This window comes from Pan paniscus, chromosome 9 (genome assembly GCF_029289425.2).
Source record: "Pan paniscus chromosome 9, NHGRI_mPanPan1-v2.0_pri, whole genome shotgun sequence".
NCBI classification, from domain to species: Eukaryota; Metazoa; Chordata; class Mammalia; order Primates; family Hominidae; genus Pan; species Pan paniscus.
The window spans coordinates 106,348,526-106,375,718 of NC_073258.2; the positions used below are offsets into that span (position 1 = coordinate 106,348,526).

At 35.3% G+C, this 27,193-nt stretch overlaps 1 protein-coding gene across 11 annotated transcripts in view; it reads left to right on the forward strand.

Annotated features, from left to right (window-relative positions):
• Nucleotides 1-6,629: 6,629 nt before the first annotated feature.
• The window catches only part of GRIA4 (glutamate ionotropic receptor AMPA type subunit 4), a 375,233-nt gene continuing 354,669 nt past the window's right edge, over nt 6,630-27,193 (forward strand). For 3 of the 11 annotated variants that reach the window (XM_063608253.1, XM_055094785.2, XM_055094786.2), the window contains exons 1-3: nt 6,639-7,243; nt 7,733-7,910; nt 9,099-9,257. In XM_063608253.1, the coding sequence (XP_063464323.1) occupies nt 7,823-7,910; nt 9,099-9,257 (247 nt within the window). In that variant the 5' untranslated portion in view covers nt 6,639-7,243; nt 7,733-7,822. Of the gene's footprint in view, nt 7,244-7,732; nt 7,911-9,098; nt 9,258-27,193 lie in introns of all 11 variants that reach the window. The other 8 variants (XR_004665232.3, XM_008953749.6, XM_063608252.1 and 5 more) reach the window with 7 other exon arrangements.

Genomic DNA, 27,193 nt, shown 5'->3' on the forward strand with positions numbered 1-27,193 from the left:
TACTGATATTTCTACAAAACTGTAAAAGTACATATTTTTTCCTTCCTAAATGTTGTATAAGCTTCAGCTTAAATCAGAGCCAAAGCAAAGATAACTGGTACAAACCAAACTCTTAGCTTTTCTCATACATATATATGAGAAATGTATAGTCCAAAAAGCACAGGCTCTACGCCAAAAAGATGTTGTTTTGAATTCTGCTGCACCATTGCTAGCTGAGTGACACTGGGCTGGTTACTTCATCCCTCAGAGCTTTAATTTTCTCATCTCTAAAACAAGGCAAATGCTATCTCAATTGAAAGATTGTTTTAGGAACTAAAAATTGCATTATTATATCATAGTAGTTGCTTAATAAAAGACAATTATAATCACTACTGTTACATGGTACAAAGTAAAATTACATTTAAAAATACTGAATATGTATTTTGTGAATGTGTCCAGTGCAGATGTTTAAATTGGAAAACATAATTTAATATTCACTTTACAAAATCTGAGATATCATTTAAAAGAATTTGATTATCCAAATAATTTTATTAATTTTCCATCAACTGCCTGAATATGAATCAAGTTAACAAAATGACCTGTGACTCATTAGGATAAATACTGTTAACAAGGAGGAAAATGTATAGCTCAAAGCTTCATTTTGTGTCATTTGTCAATTTATGTAGCAAAATACATATTAATGTCTGCTCTATGCCAGGCTTTTCAGAATCTGGCTTTTTTTTTTTTTTTTTTTTTTTTTTTTCTTGAGACACAGTCTCGCTCTGCCGCCCAGGCTGGAGTGCAGTGGCAAGATCTCTGCTCACGGCAAGCTCCGCCTGCTGGGTTCACGCCATTCTCCTGCCTCTGCCTCCAGAGCTGCTGGGACTACAGGCGCCCGCCACCACGCCTGGCTAATTTTTGTATTTTTAGTGGAGACGAGGGGTTTCACTGCGTTAGCCGGGATGGTCTAGATCTCCTGACCTCGTGATCCGCCCGCCTCGGCCTCCCAAAGTGCTGGGACTACAGGCGTGAGCCACTGCGCGGGGCGCCAGAATCTGGCTTTAATCAAACTCCTGAGCCTGATTGGCTACTAATCCCCATCATGATTTCTACCTTTGGCTACTCGTTGTTCAACTAATACACAATCACCTCTTCCCTTTGTCTGGAATGCGCCTCTGTTTCTTAGCTCATGAAAACCTTTCAGCCTTTTATAACCCAGTACAAATATTTTCTTTCCCTGATGCTTTAATTGACTATTCCTCTCCTAGAATAGGCATTGAGATGCAGAACCAGCAGTGGGATAGAAGTAGATTCTTGCTTAATATAATATGATTTTTGCCTAGAAAGAGATCACATCAGGTTTCTACCACCAAAGCAGGGTTTACAACATAATTCTTTGTACTCATTTCTATGTGTGTGTTTTTGCATATATGTCTATGTTTGCGATCCTTTACTTGTTGGGAACAAATACCGTGATGAATAAAACACTTTCCGTTCCCTCATGATACTGTGATCCACAGAAAATGTTCTAGAAATATATGGTGAATGGATGAGTGAAGGAGGGAAAGACTGCCAAGTTCTACTCAGTGACCTCTTTCAATTACAGTGACTTGAGAGAAGAATGAGGAATATAAAACAAGAAAAGTAATCTTTTTGGTGTAATGAGGATTCTGTAGTCCTGGAAGAGAGATAATTTATCAGCATTAAAGTCACGCACAATGTCAATCAGTTTCATGGAGAGACCATGTGAGGTAGACAGATGACAAAAGATTAATCAAGCAACTGCTATAGGGCAAGATTAGTGTGCTGATTTCATGCAAGGTTGACAGATAGATAAAAAGGTAAAGCAATATATTCTGTGAGGCACTAGGGTATTGTTCCTATTGCTGGAAAGTGACAGCAGCAAAATATATGAAAACTGGAAAGTATCAGCTTAATTGGAGAAAAATATATAGGCACTGAAAAAAACTAGGTTTTGCAAAGAAATCATTAAACTAGTAAATACACAAATAAATTTATTAAATTGTTGGTAGTCATTTGAATAATGTACTCACTTCTTTTAGGACAGAATATCACAAAAAGTGCCATATATTTATATTAATGTTTGTGAAATTCGATGTTTCCTAGGAATACAGATAACTAACAATAATAGACATGGGTTTTCAGTAATCACCAGTAGCTGAAAACAAAAATATAGTACCAAAAATTCAACTGTTTTTGGAGAACTTAAGTTTAGGTTTAATATCATAGATAAATGTATTTAACTTGGCTGTGGGAACTAGGTTTCTTAATGTTGGAGAAGTAAGGTACGGATAAGCAAGAAGGGAGATTAGAATGAATGCTGTAGTACTGAATTTTAGTTGCGAACATTGGTAACAACTAATTTTTAACTTAATACATAGATAGATGGATAGAGAAACAATTATAGGTATGTACACCAACATGGGTTATACATGTATAACCAAGCACTGTCCTATGTGAGAGTCTGGAAGCAATGACAACTCAGTAACAGTTAGCAACCCCATTGCTAGATCTTGGTTTTTAAATACCAATCTGCAATGAAAAGAATCAGGACTCCTTATTGAAAAGGCTCATACTAAGGCTAGGGCAAGGAATATAAAAGGTAATGTACAGACAACTTCCTATAGTGACAATAAGGCTGGAAATGTTCAGAAAACAAAAGGATGGACATATATCAATAGCTCCCAATGTCCAAAGCTGGACCAACTTGAACAGCACAATAAATAACAAATAGCATAGTATCAGACTATATAACCCAAAGTATAAAATAAACCTAAATTATCATCAATGATAGACTGGATAAAGAAAATGTGATACATATACACCATGGAATACTATGCAGCCATAAAAAAGAACAAGAACATGTCTGTAGCAGGAACATGGATGGAGTTGGAGACCATGATCCTTAGCAAACTGACACAGGAACAGTAAACCAAGTGATGAGAACACATAGACACACAGAGAGGAACAACACACACTGGGGCCTTTTGGAGGGTGGAGGGTGTGAGAAGGGAGAGGATCAGGAAAAATAACTAATGGGTAGTAGGCTTAATATCTGGGTGATAAAATGATCTGTACAACAAACCCCCATGACTCAAGTTTACCTATGTAACAAACCTGCACATGTATCCCTGTGCTTAAATGTTAAAAAATAATATAAACACATAAATATACATGTGTCCACACTGATTTAAATTAATGACTAAGTTTTTTCAAAATGGGAGAGAAGAGACGATGCTTCAATACAAAAATTTCAAGTAATTTATGTAGATACTCTCCCCTCGTGGAGAGTAGGATATAGTTAGTTACTCACTTCCAAGGAATATAGTATGGAATGAAAACAAACAAACAAACAAACTGTTAATTTAGAGTGGATAAAATGTGCAAAAACACTTTAACCAACTGATGAAGGTTAATGTCACCAGTGACGTCAGGGGATATCATGGATTCCATTGTATGATGTGTTGAGAAGAGTATTTCACCTGTATGGTACTCTTTCTGAAAATCCATAACCCCAGTCTGATCCTGAGAAAAGTATCAGGCAAATCCCAATTGAGAGACATTCTGCAAACACCTATCCAGTACTTATCAAGCTGTTGATGTCATATGAAAAACGAAGATGAAACTGCCACAAAACAGAACAAGGAGCTATGACAACTAAATATAATGAGGTGTCCGGAGCTAGATCCTGGCACAGAAAAATACTCTAATGGAAAAACTGATATAACTGTAAATAAAGTCTGGTGTTTAATTAACAGTGACATGCCTGTGTCAGTTTCTTATTTTTGACAAAGGTACCAGAGTAATGTAAGATTATAACATTAAGGAAAACTGAAATTGTATGAAGGGTACAGGGGAACTCTCCGTAGTTAATTAGAAACACGTAAATAAAATTATTCCAAATGAAAGGTTTATTTTTAAAAATATGGGTTGGTTTCCTAGCATCAGATTTCTGATCTAAAGTACAAATCTGGTCATTTTGCCCCCTTGCTTATAACCGTTCATTGTTTCTCTGTCTCTATGAGACGAAGACAATGCTTCTGAGTGAGATGGTGCGGAGCCATCTCTTGCTTTGCTTTCCAGCCACACTTCCACTACTTCCCCTCATATAACCTGAAGTCTAGTTTTACCAAGCTTTTAGCAGTGTCTAGAAAGACATAATTTTTCTCCACTTGATAATCCCTACAAACACATAGCAACTCAGTTCAATTTTATTTTTCTCTCTGTGAGTTCTCCCTGAATTCCCTCAAAGTCAGAGTTAGATACTCTATTTTGCTCACATGGCACTCTGCACCTCACTCTATAAGAGCCTTTATCACATTTTGGGGGGTAACTCATTATTGACAAGAGTTGCCAGTTATGTGCCAGAACTGTGTTGAAAGTTTACTTATATCCTGTCAGAAAAGAAATGTTAGGTAATATATCCAAGTCAATACAGCTAAGAAATTGAGGGCCTGTAATCTGAAACCAGTTACTAATTATTAGTCTGAAAGCCTGAGGTCTTTCAGGTAGAACACACTACCTTTCTGAATGCTAGGATTCCTGTAGTTTACTTTTCAGCTCCCAGATCCCTCATCACTCCTTAAACTCATTAACACAGCAGGTTTTAATAAAGACAGCCCAGTCTCTGAAATCAGACAACTTGAGTCCCATCCTTAGTTATGGTTTCATCACTTACCAAGAATATAATCTTGAGAAAGAATCTAAATCTTTAGTTGGGTTACCTAACAAATGCAAGGATACCTAAAGTTTTCTGTAGATCAGGTAATACATGTATGGCTTCAGCACAATACCTTGCACATTAGTGAGTGTTCATAAACATTAAGAGTCTTCTAAGAATATCAGGGATTTTGTTTTGTTCAACTTTATATCTCAAACACTTGGAGAATAAATACACATCATAGGTGCTTAATATATAACTATTTGACATATATGTACGTCTATATACATGTATATATGTATATATGTATATATGATATATTTCTATGTATCATACAGAGAAAATATATTTGATACATACATTTATAAATATATGTGTATATAATACAGATAAAGAGAGTTTAGGTTTAGAAAGTAAAATAGAGGTTTTAACTACTTGGGAAAATAGAAATTAAAAACAACTGGATTACGATTTTGGAAAAATATAGTTGTGTCATCTGTGGTTATATTAGTCCAGGTGTTATCATGACAGTTAAGTGGGGAAAAAAAACTTGTCCTGCATCTATATCAATGATGCTATTACATCATATGAAAACTGAAATCTTTCAATTTTGAGAAGAATTAAAGTTAATAATTGCCTCTGGATCAGGAAGAGCTTCACTAGTTACCCAAGCAAGTGATGAGTTTAACAGTTTGGTGGATTTTGAAATTTTAATTTAACTTGAATTTTATGTGTCATACTCTATTATCCTTTTTCAAGAGAAAACAGAATGCTATTATTTACAGCCTTGTTTTTTAACACAGAAAAATAAAAAAAAGGAAAAATGCTTCAAATTTCACTTGACTTGCAAGACTAAAACTTCACAAACTAAAATGACAAATGTATGATTTGTAAAATACAGTTACAATTAGGTTTTTTTTTCATAACAATCTGTGGTGAAATGTAACGGGAAAGCAGACACTTATTTTAAAGATGCAATTTTAAAAATAAAATTCAAAACTTAGGAAATAGAAAAGCACTCAAGTTTTAGCAGGGATTTTAAAATGTCATCTACAAACTACAAATACAGGTAATCAGTGACACCAAATAAAGTATTTTGAAAGAGTTAAGGTAATGTATATTTCAAAAAGCCGTTACCAGGCTTTCTGTAAGTCCCTTGCAAGAATTCCACTTTAAGCATTGTAGTCTCAAATATTATATCAGGCAAACCTAGGCATTTGCTATATTCTTTTTAAAAATTTAATGGCAGACATCACCCTAGTTTCCCTAACGTTTAAGGAGAACCTCTCCTTCTAATGGTTCTCTCACACAGCTTATTGGAACAGGAGACTGTATTTACTAACTAGATCAGGAAATCTCCAACCATACAGAGGAAATCAGAAACCCGTCACTCACGGCTACCACAATGACTGCTTCTGAGTGTGGTTCAAGCTCAGTTCAGGACAGGCAGATGAAAGGACAATCTTAAAGGTGACTCTGGAGAGCAAGTGAGACTGTAACCCCAAAACTTTCTAGGATAATTCATTTTCACTTCTACCCAGTCAAAACAACTATTGACATCATCACTGAAGTGCTTAAGTCTACCTGGAGGTGGCGTGGAGCAGAGTGAGCATTCCAGAGTCCCAGACAAGAGGAGATGTGCACGAAACACTATCTTCCTGTCAGACACCTGTGCCCACCGCCCCAAGCACTGCCCCTCTGGTCCTTCATCAGCCTTTGCGCTGTGTCCCTCCTGCTCCTGCAATGGGCCACAGCACAAAAGGAAAGAGTCCTCCGGAATGGGTGACTGTATAGAAAGCAATCGAATCTTTAATCACTTTTTCTACTTTACACTTCACGCAGTTCTTATTCCTATCCCTGCTTCATGCCTTTCAAAGAGAATGTTAGAGGCCTCTTTCAATTTTCATTTCTCAGTCTTTTCCCCATCCCGTTCAGTACCCTAAACTTCGTCAGTTATTTAAAATAACCTTTTACCCCCTCCTCCCCTTCCCAGGATGTTTCAACTTCTCTGGCTCTCTTCCCCATCCTTACCTCCTCCAATTCTTTCATCCTGGTCCTGGCCTCTTAAACCCGCCCGGGGCTGCCCTTTGCCTGTCTTTTCTCCTCCCATCCCTCTCTGAACCCTTTCACCTCATCCATTCCCTTGTCAGGCTCTCCAGATTCCCGGGCTGTTTGCTGGTGAGAAATCTTTGCTGCAGCGAGGACCGGAGTACCCCGCGCGCAGCCCAGTGGCAGAAGAGGGCTAGGCTGAGAGGGAAGCCAGGACTGTAGGAGAGGGAGGCAGTCCGTCCTCCTCACGAACCTGCAAGGATGCGGCAGGGGCCTGGGGGCATGGGGAGGTACTAACCCCCCGGAGCCCCCGATTGGGGCTTGCAGACCTGGCCCGTGGGCCGATTTTGTGCCTAGCGCAGCCGAGAAGCAGAGGTGCCAGGAAAACCAAGAGAGGGGCGCTGGGGGTGCCCATCCCCAGAGTCGGTCCCTCTGCGAACCGAGGAAGAAAAGAGGAGGGAGTCAGCGAGTGGTGAGAAGGGAAAACCTGTCACCAGACTGGCTCCGGAGCGTCCGGGAGACTGGGGCGCTCCGGTGAGCACCCAGGGGGTGAAGCCAGCCGAGCGGTGGGCGAGGGGCGTGCGGAGGGAGTGCGCGCTCGGGGAGGGGACGCCAGGAGGGCACGCCAGGAGGGCAGCGATGCTCCGGGCTGGTGCAGGCTTGCTGGGGGATGTCGGCTGATGCGAGCTGGAGAGCGCGTGTGGCGGCCGCGGCGCCAGTGTTTGTGTGTATGTGAGAAAGCAAGGGGCGAGCGCGAGTGCGAGTGAGGCAAAGATAGAGCGCATGTCTCATCCCTGCGAGCAGCCACTAGACGCTCCACCACCATCTTTTGCATGTGCAACATTTGCAGCCGGACAGAAAACCTCTCCCAGGGCTATGGAGACTGCGGGAAAAATCTGGCGGCTCGCGATGGATTGCTAAGGAGAACTAGTCATAATCTTAAACCACCGAAACCTCTTTCCTTTTTTTTCTTTCTTTTCTTTTCTTTTTTTTTTTTTTTTTTTTGGTTGATTTTAATTTTAGCGCCATCGTCTTCAATGCTTCTCTGAACAGCCTTTAGGAAGAGTGCGAGAGAAAGAGAGAGAGCGCGCGCCAGGGAGAGGAGAAAAGAAGATGAGGATTATTTGCAGACAGATTGTCTTGTTATTTTCTGGATTTTGGGGACTCGCCATGGGAGCCTTTCCGAGCAGCGTGCAAATAGGTAAGGTGTGCTCCGATGGGGTGTGCATGTGGCTGGTTGTAGCAGATATCCGAAAGTGAGTTAAATGAGTTGCTGATAAGCAATTCAGGGAAACCTTCAGCAGTTCCCTTCCCCTCTGTTTCCCTCCTCTTCCTTTCTCTCCTTTGCAAAAAGACTTCCTCTTTAGTGCAGGTTCCGTTGGAATACACCCAGGGCAGCCCACCCATGCGTTCTCAGCCCATAGCCCTATTTCCACCTTTACCTATAGTCGCTTAAGTAGGATTGAAATAAGTTGGGGGAAAGTCTTCGGGGAATTTGGTTGATTTTATATGATATTTATTTTCATCCTTTTCTCTAAAGCATAAAGTGATGTCGAGTTTGTTTAAAAAAGAAAAAAAAATCCACTTCTTCCCATTCTGGACGCCGCAGCTTTCTTGCTATTACAGAAAGACACTGTTTGAGGAAAAAGACATTTCCACCCGCACTCCCTGCCTTTTCTTGCTATCAGTTAGCAGATTCCAAAGTTAGATCCCTTTCCTGGAAGCTTCTCCCCTTTTATTTTGTTTTCTTCTTGAAGCTTTTGCCCTTATTTCTCTACCTCGACTCTGTTTCCAGGGACACCCTCCATCCTTGGCTTTTCTTGCTATTCTCCTCTACTGTCTTTTAATGGGACGCAGCTATTGAATTTCTTCCAGCTAAGCCCAGCCTCAACACTGCATCATTTCTCGTGGACTGTGCATAAAACGGAGTTAATTAGGCTGAGTCCACGAGCTGCAGGAAAATAAAGTTCATTTCTTCTTTCTGATTTCCCTCTTCCCTGTGTGGCACTATATCCCTTCATTTCCGTATTTTAATGTAAATCTCTTTTCCGCTCATCTGCATGCATCTTAGAGAGAGCTGCCCTGAGGTGGCTGATGTAGCAGTGTGCTGGGAATCAGGGGGAGGGCAAGGGAGAGAAAGGAACATTCACTAAATGGTCTCAGAGGTCATTGTGAGCAAGACACATTAGGACAAGAAAAAGCTGAGCTGCTCTAAAGACTAAATACTAAGCATGCACCTTAGGGACAAAGGGCAGTCTCCCTAGATGTGGCAGGTATAGCTCTTTAATTGTATGTGCTTGTGAATGGCAGTAGATTTGACTGTGCTTGGGGTGGGTATAATGTTTACAAGAGGAAACAGTGAATGTGCTTTTCCTGCTGTTTTTAATAGGTGGTCTCTTCATCCGAAACACAGATCAGGAATACACTGCTTTTCGATTAGCAATTTTTCTTCATAACACCAGCCCCAATGCATCGGAAGCTCCTTTTAATTTGGTACCTCATGTGGACAACATTGAGACAGCCAACAGTTTTGCTGTAACAAACGCCTGTAAGTAAAACATAAGCTATGAAAAATTAGAAGAGAACTGAAACCAAGCAATGGAGTCCTCTTCCTCTTTGTTATTTAATTTTTTTAGAAAGAATTTCAAGATTCCCACAGTTGCCTGGTTTCAGGACAAATCAGAGTTAAAAACAAGACTTCGTTTCAGGGATATTTAGTTGGTTTTTTTCTTTTCCTTAATTTATTTTTCTTTTCTTTCTTCTCCTCCCTCTCTTTGCTTCTTCCTGACTTTCTCTTTTATTCATTATCTGTCTAGATCATTCAAGTTAAATTCTCCTTTAACATTTTAGTGTTATTCCTATCATCCGAATGTCAATTTAGTGAAAATTGTACTCAAGCTAGTTTTTTATTCTTTTCCTTTGGTTTTTCTTATTTGCTTTTCACTTGAGTAAGCATAGGTCTTGCTTTTAAAGAAGAAACATGAAGACTATGGAAGGCTTGCTAATAGTGAGAAAAAGAGGGGAGTGGTGGTGTGGAGGATATATATTTGAGTCGGTTGGTTGACGCTGCAGATGATCTGGTGATGTCACTTGAGGCTGCCCTGCCCTTATATTCTGGGGTGTAAATGTCTCTTACTATCACATAATGCATATATCCTGTGGATATAACTCCATGAATCCTTACCTCGATGCCAAATCACATTAGGCTCCCATCCACCTGAATTCACCAACCAACCCAGCTTTATCTATTATTCCACACAATGAAACTAAACGGGTGACCTCACCTAATGCCGTAAGAAAGCAGTTGTACAATTCCTCCCACTCTCACCAGGACACTGTATAACTTAATGTAAAAAAAAAAATACAATCAACTGTGCATGTTAGTTTAAAACACATTGAAACATGATCAGTCAATAGCAGTTGTATTGCTTTTTCCTTCTGGAAGGAAGTGCATGTTTCAAATACCTCCTCACATTTATATGCTAATTTACCACTGTTTTAAATTCATAAATTCAGATAATGACTATAGATTATTTAAGAAGTAGGAATAGTTTCTACATACAATTTTGCATGTTTTCACAGTTAATAAAATGTTCAAGCTGAATTGTAAAGCCTTTTTGTCATATCAAGCTGGGAACATTTTTATTTAAAATTCTTTCAGTACAAGAAAGTGTGCTGAACAAAGAAACAAGTGAAATTGAAAACAGAGTTTTTAAATTTGTCTGGAGGACATCTGTTTCATCAACTTAAATTATTTAATTTGTATGTGTTGGCTGTTAATTCATATAGCAGATAACATGATAAAATTTTCTTAATTTTTGGTGTCTCTTTAACCGTTAATTCTTTTTGGAACTTAGTTTCATGAGGAGCTTGAAGCATATGTCACTTTTGCAAAGTGAATAATTATATTATTTTTCAGGAAGGCTATAGGTTCTATGAGTTACTACTTAATTTTAAAAAATCTCTTGACATATTTGGTGATAAAATCAATATTGCATTAAAGCAAAAGGGAGTTATTTTTATTCAGAAGTGCACATAAATTAGAACAAGGTTTGTGGGTAGTCCTTTTTGTAAAATTTCTCAGTTAATAGTTTTATGTTCCAAGTTTTAAAAGGGATGTCAGCATTCTAAGTAGTTCTAGGAAAGCATTCTTTTTAATACGTAAATATTATTTGTTTATTTAAATATTTTTCTCATGTCTCTCCTAAGATTCTGTCAATCTTACTACCTTTAAAAATAATCTATGATCCAAATACATGTGAAGGTACTTTATCAATAGTAATTATTTTAACATATTAATTATTATTATTAAATTTTGAAAGATTTCCTTACAAGTGGCAGATATATGTTTTATTTTGTTTCATTTTAAAAAAGTAAGATCTTAAATATTCTAAAGTTTGTATTGTGACTTCCAGTAATGTAAACTATATGAGGCTAATCCTCTTTTCCTCCTTTTTGTTTGTTAACCTCATTTGGGATAACTGTAACTAGTATTATTTTATTTATGTAATAAAAATATATGTGAAATAAAGTGTTACTGGTAAAGTACTTGTAAACATGATAAATATTAGCAAGTTGCATACAGAATTAAAAAGTAGAAAAAAATATGAAACGTAGAGTATGTTATTCCTTAACATATAAGGATTGAGAAAATTGACACGAGTAAACTTTAAGTCTGTTTATTTAGAATCCAAGAATAATACAGTATTAGTGATCTAATATTTGTTATAATCACATACAATTGATTTTGCGTATGTTTAAAAATTTTTTAAGAAAACAAATTGTAAATAAGGAGAGAACATTTTCTAGCAGAGAAAAGGAAAGTTATTTTGACAAATGAGCATGCCGAAAATCCTTAAGGCAAATCTAAGCAGAATTTGGGAAAAAATCAATAGTCAAGAGTGTGGGTCAGGTGATTGGTGTTTGTTGAATGGACTGACCGAGAGCATACAGACTCGTGATTTTCCAATCTAATTAAGGGTAAAACGTAAGCAGTAAATATAAGGCAACCTCATTTATCAAGCTCTATGCCTTTGAGTACAAAAGGGTAAAAATAGGTCTTGAAATTTAATATTCTAGATAATTAACATGAAACTTATTCCTCACCATGATACGGACTGGATTTTTAAATTTGTCATGTTAGATTAAATATAAAGACATAATATGTGGCTGGTTAAGTTTATTTTAGTCATGATTTTTCTACAGTGGCTCCTTGTAAAACTGGAGGATCTGATCTGTCTGTGAATAAGGGCCATTAAACAGTATATGTTTAATTATTTTGTGGAATGTATACTAAAAAAAAAAGAATAAAGCGTGTTAGTTATCTAGGGTACAGCTTATTTAATGCTGGTTCATCTGCCTCAAAACTAAATTAGTGCTCTAAGAATACTATGGTGACATAAACTATTCTGTGTATAGAGTTTACATGCTCATAAGTCTAAACCTGATTAACTTAAACTTATAATTTTTGGTATAAATCCCACATTCCTGAGGAAGGAACAATTTTGGCTTATAGTTTATTCCAACCGTTCTATTGTTAGAAAGTCACACTTTGATGAATATTAAACTAAAATTATATGAAATACAGATAATACAAAATTATGACCTATTACAATAACAAAAAAAGTGAGTGTAATAGCCCTTGTAGTCAAATTTCAAAATGTAATTACAAGTATACATTTTTTTGTGAGGTATCCAAAATATGAAGTATGACGGAATGGACATTTAAAAAATAAATTTAATATAGGCAACTTTCTTTAATTAAAATGTCGTATTGTTGTATCACAGGTAGATAACAGAATAGTTATCTTTGCAAACAAAAATGCTAGTTTAATTGGATATGTCCATCACAAAACATTTGAGATAACCCAAAAGCTGGCTGTTTTCTCATATTTTTTCAATAGTTAATGGATAGAGATATTTTGATTTGGAGGATGAGATATGTTCAGTTTGACCAAGAGTAATAACAAAAATACTAAATTAGTCCATCTCCAAATTTTGCAAAAGATAAATATATTTTAGTCATTTTGATTGTTAGTTTAATTCAGCTACATTAGAAATCCTGTAAAAGAATCAGCCCTTTAAAAAGGCAGTCCCTGTCCAATATAATCCATAAATATTCAGATTCTGAAATGAGTCATTTAAATCTCAGATGGCAATAAGAAGTACTAATAGAATGGATCAAGTACTCATGTATTATCACCTTGGTGAAATAATAATAGAATTTTATAGACTGTTTAAAACTTTTTAAACTTTGATAGAAAGGACTAATTGATTAATATTTTTCTTGTTTTAAAGTGATTTTTTTATCTTGTTCTCTTTTTCTAGCTAGAATCATTTTATTCAATTGTTTACAAGATAATGGATTGAAAAGCTGTAAAAATCACAAATAGAATCAATATTATGCCCTAGTAATGATGAAAAAGTTTCTTTTTTAAGTTAAATATTAATTCTGTGTGGCTGATTTATTTGTGGACTCTAAGTATCCAAAATGAGCAGTACTTTACAAAGTACTTGTAAAAGTATACGTAAAATAGAGTTGTTTAGTTAATTTAAATACATTGAAAATGTGACACTAAACCTAGTAGGCTCTGCAGGATTTTCCACTTATAAAGTAGGTACTTAATAAAAACTCACTGAATTTAAGTGTACTAAATAATATAATATTTTTTGTTTAATTCAACTATGTTTAAATATTTTTGCACGTTTTCTCTTCCAGGATCATGAAGCCCTAAAAAGGCATTCTAAGAGTTTACATTGGACTAATATAATAATCTTAAACATGCTAAAGATAAAATTCTGATGATTTGACTTGCAAAGTTGTTAGTAAAGAAATACTAGAATTAAATACTATTTGACTTTTGCCTATATTTAGGAAAATGAGTGATGTGACTCAACTGTGACTCTCATTAGCTTTTCTTATTTTGAATTGGTAGCAAGCTTCTAAGTTGATTTCAAATAATTCTTTAGTTTTATATTTTTTCTCTCTTACCTTAATTTTTCATCCTGAGATTGAGAAAGATATGAGTCATATTCTTATAGTTTTTCTCTTTCTTAAGTGATAGGATGATGCATAATTTGTATATATTTGATGTATTTTAGAGTTGTCGTAGGATTAAGCTTTCATAAAGCTGTCAAAAAAACTCCTAATTTTTTTCAATCTGGAAAGCGTTATTTCTCAAGGAGGAAATATTTTACATCCTGGCATTGGGAAATATATATATACATATGATTATATATATAAAATCTTATTAGAGCAATATTATTATTCTGGATTTTAAAATGAAGGATAAATAATAATACACCTTACACTTTATGACAACCATATATTTTTTAAAACTATATATGTGTGTGTATATATATTTATATATTTTTTCATATATATATATATGATTTTATTTAACCTCAAGCTAATCTTACAGTGAGACAGTCTAAAAAGAAAGTAATTATGTTCTAGATAAGACAGCTTCGGTACAAAGGAGTTACTTTACTTTCTTCCAAAGACTATCTAGTAATAGACTACAAAGCCAGAGCTTGAACTAATTCTTATACCTACTATCCTAGTGCTTTTACCGGAAGGCCATGAGGGTGTGAAAAAGAAAACATCTATATTGAGCCTGCCTGAATTAAGAAAGAAAAAGGAATTGCCATTTATCATTTCTCTAATTTAATTGCAAAATTTTGAAGAAAACAGGGCAAGACAGTTCTGGGCAACTTATTCATGAATCATATGACAGTGAATGATACAGCAAAGGCTGAAGTCATATTATGTAATGAAGCCATTCATTCATTCATTAGATAAGATAATGAATTATCCATTTACTCATCAAACATGTTCATCAAGAGCAACTCTATTCAAGACATTATGCTAGCAGCTGGCAACACAAAAACTTATAAGAGTAGTTGCTGACCTTAAGGAGCTGATAGCCCAGTGGGAAAGAGAGACAAGTCAGTGATTACGGTAATGATTACAGTACAATGTGGTAAAGTGCTACGACAGAGAAACATTGCTAGGAGAGAGATGGACACGGAAACGGGAAGGATAATTACATCAAACTTGGCATGGCATCCTAAGGATGATATTGCCTGATCTGGGTGTTAAGATCTAGTCGAGTCATTTGAAAAAGAACAAGGAAGGAGAGCATGCCTCGTCAAAGGAGTAGTGCACGAGGAGACACCAAGTTGTGGGACAGCCAAGTGTCTTTGAGCCATTGAACATGGATTAGTCTGGTAATAGTATTGAATGTGAGGAGGGGAGTTGTGCTAAGGGGTGAGACTTTGTAGATCTCAGAGGTTATGTAGCTATGGTCAGGACACTCTTCTGAATACAAAGAGGGACCCATAAATGATTGGAACACAATAATGACATTAGCAAACTTATGTTTTATAAAGAACAGGCTACGTTGCAAAAGGGAGAATGAATTGGAAGAGGACAAAATAGGTACAAAAGACCAGTTGACTGAGTCTTAAAGTAATACGATTTACAATGATGGCTGCTGAGTTAAAAGTGGAAGCATGGAGGAGAGAGAAAAGCACATAGATCCAACGCAGAATTTTTGATGGAACTTAGTGATTGGTTGGATGTCTGTGTGGGAGGGTGCAGGGGAAGTGTGGTAAAAATAAAAGATGTTTTTTCAGCCTTCTGGCTTGGGCAAATGTTTAGATAGTGAGTAAAGAAGCAACACACAGAAGGAGCAGATCTGAGTGGGGAGGGTGACTATACAATGGACTTACTGATTTTGAGGTGTTAAAAATACATCCAAAGGGGGCTGTGCAATAGAGATTTGGACATGTGTGTCTGGAGCTTTTGGGTTCAGTCTGAGCTGAAGACAGATGATCAGTGAGCCTTGGAGACTTGGAAGTGAATGAGATCACCCAGAGAGAGCAGAAGCAGTGCCAAGAGTGCTGAAAGTCAAACCCTAGGAAGAACCAATGTTTGAGGGGAAGAGAGAGGAAACAGGTAAAACAAAGAAAGCTGAGGAGAAGGGGTCACAGAATTCAGAGGAAAATGAGGCAAGAGTAATTTCATAGAAGCCAAAAGATAGGGAACCTGTCAGGTAAACAGTGTTCAACCTCATTGACAACTGCAGAGTTTAAAGAAAGAATTGCAAGGATAACTGTAATATCTTCAACATAGGTTTTTCCTTTTCTTTTCAGAATGTTCTTTTGTATATGACCAGAAAAAAAAAGCAACCCCATAGAGATTCTAATACTACATAGGTTTTTGGATATATTGGCCTAGAATGTTCTTCTTTCACTTAGAGATATGGAGAGATAATCTCCTCTGGAGTTTTGAGCCAGATGAGTTTGAATTGGCAGCCTGATAGTGGGCAAGTTACGTAACACTTCTGAGTCTCGATTTCCTAGTCTGTTAACACAGATTAATCACATATATCACACATAAATTTTATGAGTATTAGAAAATAATTTGGAAAATATTCCACATATAGTTAAAAATCAGTTATTATATCTGTATTTCATTTTCTGTGTCATATGGAAATTGTATGTCTGAGCCAATTTTAATATTTCAAGTTATTTATATTTTATATTTATATTTTTAAAAGGCATTTTAAATAGATTTTTTGATATTTCGTAGAAAATTTTTTGACTTCTCACTGAATTGTTAATTTGAAATCACGTACAGAAGTCTAAAGCCATACTTGTCAAAATTATTTTTAAGTCTTAAGAGAGGGTAAATTTATCTAAGATCTTTGGGCCATTCAGAGAGAGGATTGTTTCACTGATAGATTAAAGGAGGTCAATGAATTCTCCTAATTTTATGCAAAATTGTGTGTACTTGTGCACAGTGTGTGTGTGTTTACAGAGACACAATCAAACTTTTGAACAGCTTCTCAATGAGTTCCAGTCACAAAAAAGGCCCAGTACTTCAGCTCTAAAGGAGCCACACATAAATTAGATGAACAAACAGCTCTTCATTCCCTATCTTCATCATTTTAGAAGCAGAATAGATTTTAGCCTTGAAACCAACCAGGAATTTTTTTTAATGAAATCCATCTCTACTACCTTCTTCCTTAACATAGAAAATAATCAGTGTGTCTTAGCTGGAAAACCCCCTGGCTTGGTCCTCTGCCTCTCGCATTGTCATCCTATAATTTTTATTTATTCTCTTACTATCCAAAGTGTTACATATTCTACATCAGCTCTTTCTATTTTTATCACCATTTACTTTTCCCTACCATCACCACTCCTGGAACACTGTGTTCTTGAAGGTCATCAGTGACTTACAAATTAGTAAATCCAATTGTTATTTCTTATGCCTCGTTTTCTCAGAATAGTTTGCAGGATTTGACATTGCTGACAACTCCTGTTCTTTGAAACTCATTCCTCCTCTTGTAATAATAATAACTACTATAATGGAGTACTGTGTGCCAGATTTTGTGATCTCAATTTTTACAAAACTCAGAAGTAGGCATTATTATTATTTTATAGGTGAAGAACCTGAAGATTTGCATAGCTTAGAAAATTTGTCTAAGACCTCAAAGTATCCAGGGCATCTGAATTTAAAGTCAGTTTTCTTAGCCAATACAGGATTTGCCTGCCATTCATACCACAGCATCTTGATCAATACAGTATTGACAAAATACCCAACATTCAGTGTGACTGTCGCCGGTTAACTTTTAATTCTGATATCAAGATGTTTTTCTTAAAGTTACCTCTGTCACAACTTTTACTTACCCCAACAAATATGGACATATTGATTTTTCTATGTGGTTTGTAATGCAGCACAAAAATTTCAGAATCCAAAACTGTAACACTCCCATTACTTTATATTGCCAAATTCATGTCATAAACACAACCAAGTGTAAAAACGACTAAATGACTCTTTTAACTGTTATGTAAACAGTGTTGGATGCTTCATTAGTTGGCCAGCCTACATATTTTTATAGAAAAATTATTTGATTTCAGGATAACTGCAGATATTCAAAACTATTTTCCAGAATGCTTCATTTAAATATTTACTGAGCTATCAAGCATTTTCTTTCCATTTTTTTGGGGGGGTCATATTTTTGGATTTCAAATAAATAGGGTGATGACTGTCCTAAAGAACACCATGTTATCTCAAAATTGCTCATTTTTAGAGCATCATCAGGTGCCTCCGACTTAAGAAAACTGTTGATATTGTCAATAAAAAGTTTAATGTTATGTTAGAAATAAAAGATAAAAAATATTTGAGATGTATTCCTTCTTTCAATAAGCCACTGTTTTTCCAGAAATAGCAGAAATTATACTATAAGCTATAATCACTATTTGCTTATTTTTGTTGCTGATATGTTTATTCCAAAATGAGCAGACTTTAAATATATTATGCCCTGTGATTTTCTCATTTTTTATATTTTTATCTTAAAACTCACACATACTTGTAAAAATTTCAAATACTTCAGAAATCTTAAAAAGTTATAATATTCCTTAATTGCAACACTTGGAGCTAATCAGACTAAACAGTTTGCTAGGGATCTTTCCAGACTTTTTTTTTTCTGTATAGACCTAGAGAAACAGATATTACTCTAAACATAAGCTTCTAATATGTATCTAGAAATAAAAGTATTTAATAAGATAATATTTTATAGCTATATCTTATTAATGGTTTATTTCTGTTAATCATAAAAGGTATTCTTTTGGTATTTAAGAACTGCTTCATTTTCTTATACTGCTGCATAACATGCCATTGCATGAAGTTTCTATGATTAATGTATTCAATCTCCTCGGGATCAATATTTAGATTATTTCCAGGTCTTTGATATTACAAACTAAACAACAGTAAAACTTCCTGTACCTGAGTGACTATTCCTGCAAGATCAGTTCCTGGAGGTGAAACTGCTATATCAAATAATTAAGATTTATGCTTTTAATGAATATTATCATATATTTTCAAAATTTATTTAAATTTACAACAACCAGCATGTGAGAATAATTTTTTTCTATGACTTGCCAACAGTGACGATTATCAGTTTTTTGAATCTTTACTTGTCCTGAAGGGTGAGGATGATTTCTCATTGCTGCTTTAATTTACACATTTTTGGTTAATTGAGAGGCTTAAGACAATTTTATTTATCAGATTTGTGTACTTCTTTCTCTGTTCTTTTCCTTTACAAATGTTTTCTTTTTCGGTTGTGAGAGTGTTTTACATACTATAGAAATTAACCCTTTGTCATATACGTTGCAAATTATTTTTCCACTTTCCCTTTGGCTTCCAGATTCATTGATGATGTCTTTGGCCACACAAACATTTAAAATTTTTGTTTAGTCAAACTTGTGACTCATTTTCTTTATGGCTTCAGGGTGTTGTGTTAGCATAAAAAAGGCATTCCTAGCCTTACAACTATAAAAATATTATTCTACATTTTTTCTAGCATTTTTATAATTTTTAATTTTATATTTGTAACACTAACTCTTCTGTAATTTATTTTCTTACATTAGAAACTGATCTTTGTGAGGTTTTCTTGTGTTATTTATTTGCATAAGCTGCTCTTTTAAAAGTGCTTTGAACTGCTACATTTGTGCAAAACTGATGCTCTTTTTTGACTGAATTTGAGCTTGGACAGAAATTCTGCTGTTTATCTTCTGAAGTTCTCCTATTTGTCATTCTTCACTTATTTACCCCTTTCTGATAGTCTTGCTTCTTCTATTATTTCCTTTTTTTTTCTTTCTTCTGATTGTCACTCACCACCTGACCAAATCCCCATGCCTCTACCTCCAAAGTACATCACATTTTCACTTTCTCCATCTCTATTTCACCCTCCTTGTCCAAATCAATGGTTTTATTTTAATTTTTTTACTTATATAAATTTATGAGGTAGAAATGCAATTTTGTTACATGTATAGATTGTGTAGTGATGAAGTCAGGGCGTTTAGAGTATGCTTTACCTGAATAACGAGTATGCTTTACCTGAATAACGTGCATTGCACTCATTAAGTAATTTATCATCATCCACCCTCCTCTAACCCCCCATTATTCAGAGTCTACAATGTCTATTAGTCCAAACTCAGTTGTCCATGAGTACACATTGCTTAGCTCCCACTTATAAATAAGCACATGTAATATTTGATTTTCTGTGTCTGACTTGTTTCACTTAAAATAATGGCCTCTAGTTCCATCTGTGTTGCTGAAAACAACACAATTTCATTCTTTTTTATGGCCAAGTAGTATTCCATTGTATATATATATACCATATTTTCCTTATCCAGTCCTCCAGTGATGGACACTTAGATTGATTCAATGATGTTGCTGTTGTGAATAGCTCTGTGATAAACATACGAGTGCAGGTATCTTTATAATGATTTATTTTCCTGTGTATAGATACCCAGTAGTGGGATTGCTGGATCAAAGGGTAGTACTATTTTTGTTCTCAGACTAAAAGTTGTGCTAATTTGCATTCCCAATTGGCACTACTTTAATAATTTCATAATTAATTTCCTGCTTCTGCTTTTTACCTTTCTCCATCTACTTAACATATTTGAGCCGGGGGTACCCTTCTGAATTTATAAATCAGAGACTGTTTCTTTTGTACCTAGAACCCTCCAATGACTTTTCATTGTTTTAGAATAAAATTCCAACTCTTTACCATGGCCCTGCATGAACTGACTCTTGCCTGCTTCTTTGTCTTGTTCACCATTCTGGGGTCCACTCTGGTCTTCTTTCGTCTATGCCCTTGTACCTGCCATTCCCTTTTATTGGACTCCTCCAATAGAGTTATTTGCCTAACTAGAGTTTTCTGAACTTTTAAGACTCAGGTTAAATGTCACCTTCTCAGAAAACTTTGCTGGCTAACTTCTGTAGCCAAATTTATCCCACACCAAAACACCAATCACTCTATATCACATTGCCAACCTAATGATCATCTTTTTTTTTATCACAATCTGTAACTATTATTTCCAAATATTTGTTTACCTATTTATCATCCATATTCCCCACTAGAATAAAAACTTTCAGGGCTGTGTCTGACTTTTTAAACGTCCTGTCCTTATAACCTCTCACAATGGTTGATGCAAAATAGGAATCGGTAAATATCTTTGAATAAATGAATGAGAAATACATGGTGAGTTTTCTCTTCATTCATCTTTGGGGCATCCTTCAAATAGCTAACACTTTTCCTGTGTTATATTATCGAAAAATCAAGTAAAGAATATGAAGACAATGGGATAGTAGATCCAAAATAAATATTACATATTTTGTTTATCATAAACATTTTTTCTCATTTGTTTCCATTAAATTCAATTTAACATATGAGCTGAGTATAAAGAAAATATATCCTAGAAGAAAGAAGTTAGGACTGTTAATGCTAATTGACATACATTGTGCTGATCAGATTGCATTTTGATAAATTTAAATCTGGTAGAAGATAAATTCTAGGGGCATATAACATTTAGTGTCTGCTGACAAAAGAAATTCAAAATGCTGATACAAACCACTTTCAAAGTAGGAGAAAGCCCTTTTGGGAAGCCCAGGTGAACTAGCAAGCACACTCAGGAGAATCCCATCTGTTCAGACATTGGCTGCTTCCTCAGTACTTCTTGGAACTAGGAAGCTCTTGGAAAGAGAAGGTTAGAGTCAAATGTATAACGTTATTCCTTTCAGTTCTTGATCATCTACATTGCACCTTCTATGGTAAATCTCATGAGCAATTTGTTAGTTTCCATAACCCTTTATTCCCTCCTTATTTGAAATTAGGTTATCCTTGGTTAATTACTTAATCTTTAACTATGTATACAGTCTTACCTAGGCAAGTTTGAAAGGGAATTCATCACTTTTTGTTCCAAAAATTTAACATCAATACAAAGTGATCCCTTTTATCCTCCCCAAAAACATGCACGTCTCCTGCTTTCTTAATGGGAAGTCTGTTAAGTCAAAATGTTACTTTCTTTTCTCTGACAACTAGGAAGCTCATTTCCAAATTTACTATTTAGTAATAACATTACTCCTCATTTTAAACAATTTTTGTTGGTTTTACATCTTTGATTTTTCTAAAATCATATTATATATGTATATGTATAATATATGCATACAAGTATTACATATAGAATATATATACTTTTAGACTATGCACATTATTTTTGGAAAGTAGCACAGAGATACTGTGATTATAAATTTAAAAATGTCTGTGTGATATCCCATTCAACACAGATGTTGGTCAGATTTTGCTTAAATAATCAAATTTCCTTTTTGGTAGTCTCTGTATCTTGTATATGCCTTGGAAGATAGACAGAGAGAGAGGCAGACAGACAGACAGACATATATAGACAGATAGATAGATAACCTGTCAACACTGTTAGACTGTGACTTCCGTGACAACGAGGATGATACCGTATTAAAGACTCTATCATGAAGGCCTATTACAGTGTCTGGAACATTAATGTTCTGTACTCATATGTTTGCAGACTGTTTGTTGGAGGAAGTAGGGGAGAAAGAGAGAGAAACTGTTTCTTGATTGGATATCTATAACAACAAATTCTTAGCCAGAATTGAATAACACAAAACAAATCTGGTTAATTTTCTTATGACTCACACTCGTCACATTTTTTAAAAACAGGTATCACACATCCCTTTAGTGATTTCCCAAGCTAAGTAACATTTCTTTACATAACATAGTTTCTAAAACCTTTAACATCCAAATTTTGGCATTCTGGATGTCCCCTGGACTTATTGAAATTTTGTTAAAATATAATAACTTAAATTAACTCACACAATACACTCCTGTTACGATCAGTATAGAATTAAACTCCACATTCCTGACACTCATGATTATGGCCTGACCTGTTCTGTCTGGATGGGAATATTACTTCCAATTATTTAGGCATTGTACATATAAAGAGTTGCCCAAGATTATTTGGGTCTTAATTATTCAGTTACATCATTATATTGGTTCCTGTTAAGTCTATGCTCACACTCTGCTCTTTTTTCCACACAAATTGCTACAAATTAACCTCTCCATAGAACATTTTTAAAAATTCACAGTTAGAAATATTTCTTATGTTCACTCTTAAATTTTAACTTGTTTGGAAACATCTAGACCGTCCTCAATCTTAATTCAGCTAGCTATAAACTATTTTTAAATTCTGTGGGACTCTTTACTATATTATTATCCATATTGCTGATTAAAATGCAGAAAAGGTTGTGGTATAGGATAGATGTGGGATGATGCCAGGATATGAATCAATACATTTTAGGTCCGTGTGGGCAGTTACATGTGGATTCTTTTAAAAATAATTTATTTGATCAAATTTCTCCATATTGTCCATAACAGTTGCCATTTCACTACACTGGTACATTTTTTAAAGTAAAACAAACATAAGGGCCGTGAAATCTTGCAGAAATATTTCAGTGCAACTACATTGGATAAAGGAAAGCACACATACACACATACACACACACATACACCCTGCATTCAGATTGAAAAGAAAGGACAAAAGATATACAACAGATAATTCACATTGGAATAAATAAATAAGCCCAGTAAACAAACTATAAAGTATATTTAACCTTAATAGTCAGAGAAAATCAAATTGAGATACACAATTTTACATACTAAATTAGCTAATTTTGGTGGTAAAGATGAAGAGAATGTTAAGTCACTCAAGATATCTGGGACATTTAAAATTGATACAAAGCCTCTGAAAATCAATTTGCAACAATTTATCAAAAGCCATTGAAATTGTGAATCATTTGACCCCATGAATGTAGGAAAACCTCTAAACACGAACATTTCATTAAAGCATTACCTAGCAATATTTAGTTGGGGAATGGTTAAACTAATTAACATGCAGCCAAGCTGCTTAAGGAAGTCTGTTGATCATGAGAGTTCTCCATCTGACTTGTGCCAACAGTTCTAGATTCAGGAATTTTTTATGTAGACTCTTTATATGCTTTTATTTTTATTTTTATTATTTTGTTTTATTTTCTTACAGAAGGGCCAGGGTCATGGTAGAAGGATGTTCTAGTCAGATGCAAAAAAAGATGCCCTCAAAATGTAATACTGATTTATGGAGCTCATAGAGCTAGTTGAGTAATTTTTTAAAGCACGAGTTATTTAGAGGAGCATAGATATTCCACACCAGTCCTGGCTAATGTCCAGGTAAAGATAGGTGCATTGTTTGTCTTGTGCAGATATTTGGAAATTCTAGTAAATGAATGATACAGGAAAACACTGCTGTTCATTTTACCCCAATGTTTTGTATTTCCTTTTCTTCACCTCTCATAGGTGTTGGGGGGGAAATTCAGAAATTATGTGACAATCTGCTTGGTCTTTGAAAGATGCATGAGATTCTGCTCTACTCTAAAGAGAAAGAAAAATATTTCAGGTAGAGAGAACAGCATTACAGGAAAAAGTGTAAGGTGTATGGATGACATTGGAGAACGATAATGCATCTGGAGAATAGAGTAGGGGTAAGGGGGATGGCAGGTAGGTGGTGGAGTGGAGGGGCTGGGAGAGGGACTGGACAGCACTGCGAGGCAGGGAGGGGCCTTGTAAACTGCCCTGGAGGATAGGATAAGGATGTTATGCCATATTCTTCCACAGAAGACAGCAATAATTATTTTAAGCAGTCTATAACATAATTATATTTGTGTGTTAAAAAGACTTCTAATAGCACGGTTCATCATTCATGTATATAGCAAAATGTGGTTCCTTTCCCATATCAAATACACTAAGAAGCCGTTTGCTAGACAAGGAATGTTATTTTGTTACTTCAGTTGCTGTTTGTAAGACCCCTTGTGGTATGTAATTCTGCTCACTGTTTTTCAGCAAGAACTGTTAGTTCTAGCAACAAATACTTAGCTTATCATTGCAACCATGTATCTTCCGAACTGCAAACCAAGTCGGTTATAATAAACAGGTTGGAAAAGAGCTGGCATTTGGTGGGAGGAAAGTAAACAAAACTTAAGCACCTTCTATAATATGCATAGAGGCAATAAAATCTCCCTACAGATTAATATAGATGCCGATAGAACACTATATAGTCTATTACTGATTAAATATCAAGCATCGCCACCTTTTTAAAGTTATTCTTGATAGAGGTTAATTATTTAATTTAGTTGGCACAAACAAGAATCTGTACTACAACCGTGACTTGCCACTCAATCACATATTACAGAGTAATAAAAACTTGTTAAAAAATGAGTTGAACAATTGCAAGATTAAAATAATAATTAGTACAATTACCATCATATATATGTGTTTATGTGTACACACACACACACACACACACACACACAGAGCCTGCCAAAGGGAAAAATACAGTGAGATAGTAACATAAATAGTTTGCAAGATATGGTTATTCCTTCTCCTCAAAATAATGATTTATGAACTTTCATGTGCCTACCTTTGCCCACCATTATTTGCAAATTTATTTCTTAAAAATGAAAATACAGCAAACACATATAGAGTTCAGAATAACTTTATAAATCACTATATTTGTTATGCATCATATATCAGACCTTTCATGTACATATATAATATATACATGCTGATATGGTTTGGCTGTGTCCCCACCCACATCTCATCTTGAATTGTATTTCCTATAATCCCCATGTCTCGTTGGAGAGACCCGGACGTTGGAGTTGAATCATGGGAGTATGATAGTAAGTGAGTTCTCCTGAGATCTGATGGTTTTATAAGGGGATTTCTCTCTTTGCTCGGCACTTCTCTTTCCTGTCTTCATGTGAAGAAGAACGTGTTTGCTTCCTCTTCCACCATGATTGTAAGTTTCCTGTGTCTCCCCAGCCATGTGAAACTGTAGTCAATTAAACCTCTTTCCTTTGTAAATTACTCAGTCTTGGGCAGTTCTTTATAGCAGTGTGAGAACAGAATAATGCACATGCCTTTAGCATTTTATTCTTTATTTCACAAAATTTGCTAATGATTGTATGTTATAAAAACAAAGTCACTGTGAAAATAATCCTCATTTAACGGAATTGATAAAATCACAGATTAGAAAACAAGTTTCAATATTTTTATTGAGAGGACATTGTTGCTAAAATAGCATTTTATTTTCAAAAAAGCAATGTCTTAACCTCTTTATATTTAGAAAACGCCATCATCTCATCCCAAAATCTCTTCAAGCTGATAAGGAACTTCAGCAAAGCCTCAGGATACAAAATCAATGTGCAAAAATTATATCGTATCATATTTTAAAGGGCCAGTCTGGGCAAGATGGTGAAACCTCTTTTCCACCAAAAAAAAAAAAAAAAAAAAAAAATTAGCGTGGCTGCCACTGCTATATAGTCCCAGCTACTCAGGAGGCTGAGGCAGCAGGATCCCTTGAGACCAGGAGTTGAAGGCTGCAGTGAGCTATGATTGTACTCCAGGCTGGGTGACAAAGTAAGACACTGTCTCTAAGAAAATAAACTAAAAATAAATAAATAAATAAATAAATAGAGACATTTTCCATTTCCATTTAGTGATAGTAATACTCTAGCTTTTCAAAATTATTAGACTGCAGGCAATGGGCTATTAGGCAGAATAGCTAAATGATAAATATTATATGGCTACTAAACTCATGATTTAGAGATTTTTAACATATGGGAAATATGTAAGATAATGGTGAGGGAAAAAGATAGGTTCTCTTTTGATTGCAATTTCAAAAGAACAATAATATATAAAAGAGACTGAAAAAGACTATACTCAAATGTTGATAGTGATTATTTTTCTTTTGTGTTATAATGCAGAATTTCCATTTTTAATGTACACAGTTCTAAATTTTTACATGTTTACAAAAAGCATATATTAACACTTTTCTTGATTCATAATATCTAAATAAAAGAAAATGTGGTGATTTTGTTACAAAATGTTGAATTTGTCTTGCTGTGTCCAAAGGAACAGATAAGCTAAGGGAATCTTTTGGCATTTTAGTCTTTATCAGCGTTTGTTGTCTAAATATCTTGCCCACTTGGTAATTGCCATGTTTGATCTCTTTGGTTACATACTTCCATTAATTTAAAATGAAAATAAGCTTTAATGAACTAAAATTATCATCATTACATTTGCTTACTATAGCTCATTAAAAAAGCCAAGAAAATTTGTGATTACAAGCATTTGTCATCGTCAATTGAAACCTATAACTTAGCAACCATATCTTATTTTCAATTCTGTATAAAAGACAGTAGCTGCATGAGTGAGCTGGTGGCTCTTGGCCATCTGGTCACTTTCTTTAGGTAGTTTTTTCTGACCACCCCAGATTGATTTAGGCTCCACTTTGCTATGATCTCAAGGCACCTTGGACTTACCCTACTACGTGATATTATTATTTATTTGCACTCCCCACATTGAATGACTGGAATGCTATTGTATTTGTGAGTAAATTCCTAGTGCTTGACTCATGGCTCAATGCCTGGCTTATAATAGCATTAAATTAACACCCACTAGGCCAGGCGCAGTGGCTCATGCCTGTAATCCCAGCACTTTGGGAGGCCAAGGTGGGTGGATCATGAGGCCAGGAGTTCAAGACCAGCCTGACTGACATAGTGAGACC